This window comes from Ornithodoros turicata, chromosome 1, assembly GCF_037126465.1.
Source record: "Ornithodoros turicata isolate Travis chromosome 1, ASM3712646v1, whole genome shotgun sequence".
Classification (NCBI taxonomy): domain Eukaryota; kingdom Metazoa; phylum Arthropoda; class Arachnida; order Ixodida; family Argasidae; genus Ornithodoros; species Ornithodoros turicata.
Genome location: NC_088201.1, coordinates 36,194,961 through 36,206,929, shown reverse-complemented (window position 1 = coordinate 36,206,929; position 11,969 = coordinate 36,194,961). Strand labels below are relative to the sequence as shown.

At 41.1% G+C, this 11,969-nt stretch overlaps 1 protein-coding gene across 1 annotated transcript; it reads left to right on the top strand.

The window, feature by feature from the left end:
- The first annotated feature begins 30 nt into the window (after positions 1-30).
- On the top strand, positions 31-11,057 carry LOC135377999 (glycosylphosphatidylinositol anchor attachment 1 protein-like). Its single transcript, XM_064610796.1, has 11 exons — positions 31-578; positions 1,702-1,798; positions 1,890-2,049; positions 2,841-2,948; positions 3,492-3,688; positions 5,100-5,299; positions 5,778-5,931; positions 8,002-8,064; positions 8,165-8,352; positions 8,518-8,670; positions 9,843-11,057. The coding sequence occupies exons 1-11, from the start codon at positions 322-324 to the stop codon at positions 10,099-10,101; spliced, it is 1,836 nt and encodes a 611-aa protein (XP_064466866.1). The 5' UTR covers positions 31-321; the 3' UTR covers positions 10,102-11,057.
- The last annotated feature ends 912 nt before the right edge of the window (positions 11,058-11,969 follow it).

Sequence of the window (11,969 nt, the reverse complement as noted above, 5' to 3'; positions counted from 1 at the left end):
CGTCAACCGTCACTATGCGGCAGGCTTCAAGGCTTCAAGGGCTACAAGGCAGCAGCAGCAGCAGCGCAGCAGTCTAGAGTTCTCCCGTTCAAATTTTGTCAGACGAGAAGCATGTAAAACGTTGCACGTTTTGTCAGTTACTGGGCACGCAAATTGTCTTAAATTAACGAGACATATATAACAAGTGTACCGATTATCTGCTATCGTAACCAGGAACTTATATCAACAATATTCAAGTTCTGTCTAGTGCCGAAAGCGAACAACCAACATTGCATACAAAGTTGTGTGTGGTCCTACCGGTGTTTGCATAGTAGAGGAAATATGGGGGTTCTTATGAATGCGTCACGGAACAGCAGGTTATTAGCGTTTGTTCAGAAGCAGAGCAACAAGATCTGTTTTGTCAGCTATCTCGCTGGACTCGTGTTCTTTGGTGTCTTGGCGTGGGACGAATGCAATAACAAGACATATTTCTCTGAGAATGCCTTGTTGCCTGGACTTGTGCACCGGAATTTTCATTTGGGTGCTGTCGCGGATCATTTACTTGAAAGCCTCAAGGAAGAAGCCAAAGATCACATGAGGTAATGTATTTCCGCGTTTTGAAAATTCAGCGTCGGGAAATGAGCCCAGCTTTCACATAGAAAAATTAATTTTATTCTCCTTTTCCAAAACGATATGAGAAAAAAAAGTTCCACATGTATTTCATTATTTTACCCGGACAATACAATAAAAGATACAATACAGATTAAAAGAAAATTGAATAATTGCTTGAGGCTAGTGCAGGGCAGCAATACTGAAGGTAATACTTGAGCGATAAACACATTCAAGTCGACGCCAACAGCTTGGTGGTAGGGCACAAGCTGCTTAGACATGCAGTCTTCCACGATAGACGTTGAACATGGTATGCTGAGATTTCGGCGCGCGTTAAAGAATCCTCAGTGGGCAGAATTAATCTACAGATTAACCACTGTGGTGTCACTCATGATCGTAGTTGCCTCGTGATGTAAAGCCACAAATTATCATTTCATCAAATCATCATTTAAAACTTGGGCTTGTTGATGAATCATACTGGCTGTCTTTGATTTGTCAAAAATTGCATGTTACAACACAAAAGACTGGAGTAAATTGTGAAGTAAATTCATGCTAATAAAAGCCTAAGCATTGGAGCAAGCTGCAGGGAATGGCTCTATGGACCTCGACAGGAGACATTTTTGCGAACTCCTGCTGCATTACAGAGCCACTTCCTCCGGTTGAGTTGTTGACTTTGCTGGAAGAGCATGAACCTTACGTGCAAATCATAAGTGCCAAGTTACCCTGCTTGCACCAATTCATGGTGTCAAATTGAAGGCAAAGGCAGTGATAATCAGGTACTAGTATAAGACTACATGAAGAAAAAGTGACATAGCATACCTGTTTGGTATCATGTGATACGTGTAACAAACCTCCAGCAAACCTAAGAAATCTGCCATTCCTTGCGACTATTACATAGTCGCAATATATAGTCAAAACTATAAATTTCTCTCTGCAAACTTCAGGCAGCAACATATAGCACAGAGGTGGAGATGAGCTAAGCAACAACAACTATGAACAGAGAGTATCAACAAAACTATGAACAAAAGAACTTGCACATAAAACTTTTGTATGTTGTGAAATGTTAAAAGTATCTTGCACTAATTCTTTGCGCTTTTATTACTTCTCCTTCAGCCTTCCAATGGCTTGGCTTCAAGGACAGTTCTTTCAGCTTGGACTAGATGTCTATACGCATAACTTTAGTCTGCATTACCCTTTAGGATCAAAACCAGTATGTGTAAATTACTATCCTTTACTAATTACTACCAAAGATCTTTATGCACGGCCTCTTGTTGCATGTTATGTGTATGTCTGATTTATAGGTTCATACTGGAGAGAATATGTACGCCATTTTGAGAGCACCACGTGCTGCAAGCACAGAAGCTGTGGTGCTTTCCATTCCGTACCGTACTGAGGACAGCCTGTACGGAAGCACTTTGCCTGGTATTGCTCTCATGGTGGCAGTGGCAAAATACTTCAGAGGTGAGGTTCTGCAACACAACTTTGTATGGTAAATACTGGAGAGTTTTGGTTTTTGACAAGGTAAGGGAGCAGACAAACATTTGATAGTTGATAGGCAAGGAGTCAAAGGCATCAGTGCCGAGTAGTGTGTTCTTTTTGTGTGCTATATTATTATTATGTAACGCTGCCTTTTCATATCCGTACAGAGTGCTGATCGCTCATTGGCTAATCAGTGTGTTGCTGTGTGACACCTCTCACTAATATTTCAAATTGATAAAACCCTCAGTGTGGGGACAAAGACAAAGATGAAACGAATATTTTTTTCCAGGTGTAAGAAACAGGGCAGTCTACTTTTCTGGGAGCTGTCTATTGATATATATCTATAACGCCGTCTATTTATCTGTCACAAAAAATAATGTTCATGTCAGAACAACAGGTAGTGATAGCCATAAACAGGAAGTCCACCACAAGGAGAGTTTGGGAGAGGTAAATTTCCAGTGTATTTATGTACCCCGTTGCACGAAATAAAATTCTTTGGTTGGCAGTTCAATGCAGTTGTCGTCTTCGTCTTTTGTGTTGATCATTTCCCCACATTGAGGGTTTTATAGATTTTAAATATGGGTTACCAACCTGCCCAAGTTTTAGCTCTTTTTCACCTTTCACTAATTTCCTTCACCGCACTCAGTATTGTAGATGAAATGCATATTTCGGAAGTTATGATTGGTCTTGAGTTATGTGATGTCTCGCATGTCTCGTCATGCACATGTGTTCGATGTATTTGGTTTGTTTATATTTTAATTTATTGTGTGCAGGTCTCAGCTACTGGGCAAAAGATATAATTTTTCTTGTGACTGAACATGAACTGGTAGGATTTCAGGCTTGGCTGGACGCGTATCACAATGTGCAGTCTTCTCCTGGTGGTAGGTTTCTTGCTCTAGCCATTTGTGAAAATCAAATGACCACTGTGCGATTCGTCATTGCTATGAGGATAGCAAACCAAAGCTGTTTCATAGTTTTAATTTTTGCCTTGAAATTGTATTTGCCTTGAAAGTGTATAGACATCAAAAGATGAGCTTTTGGCTTTCTTTCTTGATTAGAGAACATGCTGTGGCTTCACTGCGATTTTTGCCTTGAGATCATGCTTAAGGTACATGCGGCTTAGATATGTCGTATGCGACAAATGATTTGCTGATAATTCAGCATATGTCAAAGAACTCTCAGTCCTAGAAAATCTAACAAGAGGGTGACCACAGTGACATTGCTCATGATGATAATTGCATAAAAACCTGTCTTATCGCTATCATTAACCAGTTATGCTGGCCAGTCCCGTAAGGTTGCTGTACAGAGCAGCTACCTGCACCACTTTTTCTTGAATGACTCTCGCACCTTTGTGATGGAGCCTTAGTTCATTATATAGACATACATATATTATATTAGAACATAATCTTGACCACTCTTCACAGTGATAGACCCAGGTGTGTTGCCAGCACGCAGCGGTGCCATTCAGGCTGCAATCAACCTAGAGTTGCACAGTGACAGAATCAAGAGAGCTGAGTTAAAGGTGTTGGGACTTAATGGTCAACTTCCCAACCTTGACTTATTCAATCTGGTCGCAGAACTTTGCCTCAGAGAATCGGTGCACACAACTTTCCATGACCAGGTAAGGTGCACAGCTGCTGTGAATTCCTATTGCTTTGAGGCACTGATGTTTGTGGAAGCTATAGTTCAAATAACCTACCACAGCTCATTCAGTCGCTTTCCCCAATTATTCTTTTCCCGAAAGGAACTAAAGTGGCACCTGTATTTTACTACATGTCTTTGGTGAGATACAGACCACTTAACACACGCCTGCGTCAAGCTTCAAGCTCTGGCATCAGAGATGCGAGAGCCTTTGTCATACTTATTGGTTCTCACAAACATGTGGCCTCTCCTTCAGTGCCTCACTGGTGAAGGTTCTTGAAGTGATGTCAGCTGGACGCAAGAGATTGAGTCCGAATCACAAATGGTGCTTGACATGCTAGAGCAAAATGATTTCTAGAAAGGATTTTATGCAATGGAGGACTGCTAGGTTCCCTCTATAAAGTCACAAGGAGACTACTTTGAATTCGGATGGAGTCTAAATGTAAACAATGTATGCCTAGAAAACTTCCAATAGCACGTTGTACATATGAAATTGTTGGATGCATTTCCAACATGGTCCCAATATCCTTACCCATATATGACTGTGTTCTTACTTCACATGATCATAAGTGTGATATTTGGGATCAAAACATGGCTACATGTTTTTGTCGTGATGCACACGATTTCAGTCTTCATGAAAAATAAGCTTAATGAAAAGGTTCAACCATGTATTTGATTTTGTACCCTTCCCCCTGACCTACTCCTCACCCAAATTGTGTAAAAAAAATACAAAAAGAAAATTGTTGGCCCTCCCTAAGTGTATATCATATGATAACATTCAAAATCACCTGTATATGGGAGCTGTTTTTGCTTTTGCTAATTTAATACAACCATGTACATTACAAGAATGCGAGATCACGAGATCACGATAAAGATTGTTTTGAGATATGATTAGATGTAATCGAGTTTCGTCTCCAGTGGGTGTCTTGATTGCCTAGCAGAACAAAATCTGGAATATACTAACAGTGATGTTGCTTCAGCAAAAGCAGTTGCTAGAAATTTAGCTATAAATAGCTAGCTGAGAACTTAATTGCAATATATTGCGGGGTGAGTGACAGCGATGTTCTAGTTGTGCTTTGGGTCCGACCTGTTCGTTTAATTATTATTGGTTAAGTTGGTTTGAAGTGATGTGCTATTATTGACCATTATGCTCAAGACAGAAATTAGCATATAATAGTACTTGTGTTCGATGCAGTTCATTTCCAAAAGTCATTGTGTTCCACCAAGCACAGAAGCATTCTCTATCTGCATATAAAGTAGCTAACGCTAATGCTGCATAGTTTACAGTATGAAGTAACTTAAGTGCTCGTAATACTACCCCCAGTTGGAGTACCCAAGGAGTTCCAGGTTCCAGTACCTAAGTTGGAGTACCTATCATGTACATGTTTCAGATAACCCTCTATGACTCACATACAGTCAAAGCCTGGAAGCACCCTTTCTACACAATGCTTTCCATGATGACAGTACAGGCTACAGGTCTACCAAATGGTGGACATGGACTTTTTCATCGCTATGCTATTCAATCTCTTACAATTGAAGGTCACACTACAGGGGCTGCTTCAACACATGTTGGCTTCAATGAAGTTGGGAGGTAAAAAGATTTATTTTCTCATTGGGCTGAAAGACATGTCTGTGCTAACAGCTTGTTAGTTTGTGTCATATTAATAACTGAAACTAGTATACCTAAGTTTTGTCTGTAGCATTACTTTCGTGTTACACATACAGTCTGTTGTCCTGCTATAATGTACTTTTATGGTTGTGCAATAATGTCACCTTTTATTAAAGAAGATTGTCTTATAACTTCTATACTTTTACCATGTGAGGAATATACTTTCTTTATCATTCATTGACATAATCACAGTAATAATCATCTAGAAATAGTCATAGCAATACCAGTCTACCATAGGGAATGTTACATTCAGTTTCTTCCTTTTACATGAGTTTTTTTCCTATGCAGGAAATTTAGTACTTGATGCTAGATTACTTCAGGTTCAGAGTAAGCCTACAAAATGTGTCTGTTTTTTTAGTATATACATATATAATTCTTTTTCTTTCTTTTTTTGTTCCAGAGTACTAGAAGGAGTTTTCTGCAGCTTGAACAACCTCTTGGAGAGGTTTCACCAGTCATTCTTTTTCTACCTGCTCCCTTCAACTCGGCGTTATGTTTCGATTGGCCTCTACAGCCCTGCTTTTGCCCTGATTGCGTTTCCTGCACTTGTAAAGGTATCCCGTGTCGATCTACTAGCAAGTCAGTTTTTCTTGTGTGTGGAAGTGGGGTGTTGTTTTCCAACATGACACTGCCACTGACAAACACCACTAGCCATTCAGAGGCATGCTTTGTGGTGACCATGTTACCAGGTTATACAAACTGCATCCAAAGCAAACATAGCTGAGTGAGTGGCAGGGCTGTGTGCAAATATAAAAGTTGTATCAATTCTAGCTCCAAAAAAGTTATAAGATTAAGCAAGTCTGAGCCAGAGACTAGAAGCTGCATGCTTGCATTTAATGGTAAGATTTATGAGGGCATTTTGCATCAATTACTAGTCTTTTACCAGATGGAAATAAAATTTTCCAAAGTGCTAGTAAGCATTGTGAAATGTGCAATTGCTGTGTTAACCAAAGTTATCTGTTTTGTGTCTGTTAAGTAAATTTGATGGGAAATATGTTAAAATTGCCATAGAAACCCCCTCCCCCACTTTCTTCACTATTATATACAGGGTGTTTCACCTAAGGTGATAAAAAATACTGACTGGCGACGTACTCGCCAGAGGATTGTCGAACTTTCGGCATTTACGTTCTGGAAACTTTTGCCACCATTGAGGAAGGCTTTGGACAATTTTTAATTGTGGGAAATTTATTTTTTTCAATTGAACTTTGAGGTTCGCTTGGCAATTTTCACTTTTTTTTTACTGAAATATGAAGTCCTCCACGGATAACCACAGACTCAACCAAAACTATGCACAGTATCGCAACAGAAATAGTCTAAAAAAATTAGTAAAAATTCAGCTTTAGCCCCGCCTGTTTGATTTTCGCAAAGAAGCACCTGCAAAATCTTCCGTCTAGACGAGGAAGTGTCCCCGCCTTCATTTGTTTTGGCTTCTTTGTGATAAGTCCGTTGTCACCAGCATCAAGCTCGAAGCGACGCAAAGAAAGGTAAAACAAGAGGTGGGAACACTTCCTCCTCTCCCCGCAAATACTGCGCGCTTTTCTTTGCGACAATCAAGCAGGCGGGGCTAAAGCCAAATTTTTACAAATTTTTTTAGACTATTTCTGTTGCGATGCTGTGCATAGTTTTGGTTGGGTCTGCGGTTATCCGTGGAGGACTTCATATTTCCATAAAAAAAAGTGGTTCGCGTGGAGTTCAATTGAAAAAAATAAATTTCCCACGATTAAAAATTGTCCAAAGCCTTCCTCAATGGTGGCAAAAGTTTCCGGAAGGTAATTGCCGAAAGTCCGACAATCCTCCGGCGAGTACGCAGCCAGTTAGAATTTTTTATCACCTTAGGTGAAACACCCTGTATATAACTGTCGTAGCAAACCTTCTAGTTAGCAAGAAACCCCTAGGTGGGAAAAATTAACCCACAAACTGAACACAATGGCACTGCTCGTTATCACAGTAGTGTCGCAGCGTCAAGCCACAACTTGCCATCGTGATTGTCGGCTAAGACTTTAGTCATGAATGAACCTTTTTCACATTCGCATCGTATCCTTACGGCTCTCCAGCAAACCACTGTTGACGTGCATCAAAACAAACCCACGTTGGTAGCATAAAGGACCACAACCGGTCTTGAAGTGGAGCCAACGAGTTAGCGCGGTGTCCCCCCACTGGTCCCCACTCCTGCCTGCTCCTGTAGGCCCCATCCAGTGCCATCTATTGAATACTGAGATAACCTTGTCCGGCACACTCAAGGTCGCAGCGCATGCATAGCCGTGATAAAGGCCCATTGCACCTGATCATTCATAACAAGATGTCAAAAGCTACCTAATGTAAATGACATGCAAAAGTCGGGCAGGCTGTCTTGCAATTGCAGGCAACCTTACAATCTATAATACTGAAAGTGAGTAGGGATGGACGGACGAAGGTACAACACACACAGAGCCTCTGTGCATTTGCTTCGTTTGTTTCCCCCTGCTCACTTTCAATATTATGGATAGTTACCACCTAACCCACCTTGACACACTAAGTAACCTTACAAACTTGTAGAATGGAATGCTAAAACTTGCACACACAATAAGAGCATTTTTGTTTTCACATCACCATTGTGCATAACTATGCTGTTTATCTGATTCCAGGCTGCTGTAATTTTCTTGGCTCTTGATAGTGCCTCAGAAAGTGGCAACAAATCAGACAAGCAGGTTTGCATTTTTGTTACAACTGGAGAATACTAAGGAATTTGTCTTAAAATATTACGAGGAAAGTGTTGCCTGACATCTTCCCTTCTGGTCTTTATTATAGGAATTATCACCTTGGTCTGCATTGCCATTTCTGGTATTCACACACAGTATTGGTGTTCTGCTGCTGGTGGCACCGCCTTATCTTGACCAGTTGGGCCGCTATTTCCAATTTTCTAGCCAGGAATCCCTGTATTATGGTTATCTTACCTGTTTCCTATTGACATTGCTTCTGCCTTTATTCCGTGGAAGGTTGGTGTTGCTTCGTGTTTGATAAGTCATTGAGTTTTAAAAAGATTGGCATGCATGTAGTATCTTGAACATCTGATGATCCTCACCAAAGATGCATTTGAAAGCTTTAGCAAATGGAATTCTCTTATATTCTTATTGTCATGTGCCACTGATGTCCTGTTCTAGGAACAACTGTGACAGAAGGCCCCAGAGGTGCACTATGTTGCTCATTTTTGGTACAGTGGTCTTCTCTTTAGCACTTGTCAACATATCAATGGCCACTGCGGTTGCCACGCTTTCCGTTCCTGTACTTGTGTCAGCTGGGACAGCAAAGAACTGGTACTGACTGCCATTTGGTGGATCTTCCTTGAATTTGCATTTCAATCAGAGGCACACAGCAACTTTAGTTTGAAGCTTAGTGGTAATCTTAGAATATTTTGCTGATCTGACTTAAACCACTGATTCATTATTAATCTTGTTTATGTTTATATTGATGTGTAGTATCAGTAATATACCCATATTTCACAAAATACGAGAAGAACCAATAGGGAAAAACAATAACAATCTTTTGAAAAATCAGTGGTGTTGATAGAGTATATTGTGAGCTGCTCCTGCCATAAACGAGCATAAACGAGCTGATCCTCGCACAGTGTCCCATTGACTGAGGTGGAACCATCATGATATTCGTCTCTTTGATCAGCTTCGCTTTAGGGCTCATTCTCTTCTGACCTTTCAAGCGATTAAACACCAAGTCTCAGCTTGTCCCGTTTCTGCCTAACAGTATATAAATTGATCGGTAACTGTCAATAAGTTTGCCTGACTGAGAGGGACATTCGATTTATGCAGGTTCTTCTTTCTTGCATGCCAGAGAAAATGTTAAAATTTTAGTGGTATATAGAATCCTCTTAGCCTGCAAGTTGGATTGCCTCTTCGTTTATTTATTTTAATCTGGCAAAAACCTTAGGTATTACTATATTTTTTGATAAGATGTGCAACACTCCATTACCATAGTACATAGGTTCTCAAACTGCATTCCGGGGAACACAGGTGTTCCACAGACTGCCTTCGCGGGTTGCACAAGCAGCTCCTCCACCCTAGTCATTCTGTCGGAACTCGTGTGGCTTGACTTGCTGCAAATACGTGAGCCAGGTCAATATTGGCCCGGCCCGGTGCGACAGACGGCATTATGATGAAGTCCCGTTCAGTCCATGCTTGTATCTGCGCAGTTTCGGGGGAATTTATCGGGTCATGGGAGAGGGTGGAGGCATGCGGTTTTGCCTCCATATTTGCATGAAGTGTTGCTGCCAGAGCGCACTTTCGAATTGCTTGCAACATTCTTACTTTATTCCTGTTGCTCTATGAGTAAGTAGGTGTATTGGGACTTTTTGAAAGTTTGTGAAGGGTTTCCCGGGGGTGAAAAAGTTCCAGAACCTATGCTATGGTATACCATTCACTGCTCAATATATGTAGTAGGTGACCCGCCAACATATCCTTTGTGTTTTCTGTTCCAGGCTGCTGTCATTGATGCATCGACTTCTGCTGCTGCTGATTCACCCATTTGTACTGAGCTTTCTTCTAATCTTTTTGCAAGCTATGGATTTAGACTCTTGGGATACCCGTTTTATACAGAACAACCTAGGCCATGCTTTTCTAGGTCACAAAAAGACAATCATGTTCAGTGTGGAAGACTGGTATTTGTTTGGGAACTGGACTTTTCCTATTTGCACTCTCTTTTTTCTCCCCATATGGACACAAACATGGTTGCTCTGAGTGAAGTGGCTTTCAGTTTCCATTTTTTGTGTATTGGATGCAGTGGAACACTCTGCATTGTCATTAGTGGCAGTAGCACTTAATGTATAATAGAATTCTGTTTTGTAAAAGTGCTGCTCGACAAGCAACACTTGTTCACTTCAGAATGCAAAATGCTTTCTCACTGGAACTTTTGTTAAAGTGCATATTGTGGTGCATCTGTGTTGCCATGACAATGAATTTTTTTTTTACATTTGGAAATGTTTTCGCTCTGCCTTTCCTACTTACCAGTTTTGAAATTCAAATGTGCTTGTGCAGTGATTTATTGTGCTGCCAAATGCTTCAGAGTGTCTGTGCTAAAAGTAGGTATTGTCAAAGCATTTGTGCAGATGCGATTATAGAGGCGCGCATGGAAGTTTCAGTCATGAAGATGTGTGGCTGGCTGGTATCTACAGTTTAGACGAGCTATATTGGTTGGATGCACTGCCGTGACTTAGCTTGCTCACTAGTCGCACAGGTGTGAGCTTAACCTTGATCATAGTGTTGTACTGCTCTCATTATCTTTGTACTCTTACCAGCCTGAGATGAATAATCACTCGTGGAGTGGTAGTGCAGCTTCTATGCGGCACATAGAGGGACTGAAAGCGATTTTTAAAATCAAGCACTAATTTTGCTCTGCGAACAATAGTATTGAAAATAGACCAAAAGTATAAAAGGAAAGATTAGTTAAGAATATGCCACTGGTGTTTGGTACCTTGTAAATGCAAACAGCTAGAGGATGGACGACAGATAAATGGTAAAAAAAAAAAAAAAAAAGTGACCCATACTGGGTGATTCAATGGTGGTGGTGATGCACCGTATTGCCACTTCCATTTTTTTGCTGGAATGTGATGATGAAAATGTCACGTCGGTGTGACAGGAGCACTGTTTGTGTACTCGCTCCTCCTCCCCTCTGCAGGAATAAATAGATGTGTACACTTGGCTAGCATATTTATTCTGTAGGTTCTAGTATAAAAGAAGATTCATCCCATGGGGATGACATAAACCCTAGTGATGTTACTGGCTGCTGTAACAGCCATGACTGCTAAGTAATAGAAACACTTCAGGGTTCGTGTGGAAGCAGCGTTTACTGAGGGTTGTACGATCCCTTGTATCAGTTGCTGCTGAACTGCTGACCAACAGGTGGAAGACTGATGTCTGAGAGCACGAGTCTCATCCTCGTGGCTCAGTCCTTGTCATCCATTACAACTGCTACTGCAGAAAATTGGTGAAGCAGTGGAGTACATTGCATAAACACACATAGAAATGTGATAAATGTGCGTATGGCTTCTCCTAGTTTCTTGAATGAGAAGTGTCCTCGAGGTCTTTAGCTGTCTTCTATCTGTCCTGATGGTAGAGCGTACACTGCCTCCCCCTTTCCCGGGAACTTTCTCAGGGGCTAATGGCAACCTATTCCACGATTCCACGCAATTGCTCTCCTAACCCCTCCATAAGTGCAGTTCTTGGAAGATGTATGTTGTATTCTTTGACTTATCTTGCCGCTTCCTTGTCCACTTTGTTCAATGGGTAGGCATGGATTTTGCCTAGGCTCTGTTATTTTGTATAGTGAACTTCTTCACACCGTCTTACGCATCTTTGACAGTGGCACTTAGCAGCCTGTTGCTGGTGTGCCGTATGGGCTTAGGCTATTGGTCGAGTTGCACAACATAACATCGAACTGCAAGGTCACTTATTTTGACAGCGGACATTGGATATAGATTGTTCAAGTGTTTTGATTAATAAAGGTACACAAATGTTAACGTCAACATTCCTTTTATTCTTTATCCAGCCATCTGCAGGCCCAGGCAGCTCATAGCACTAGGCAAGACAGATTCCAGGATGACAATTCT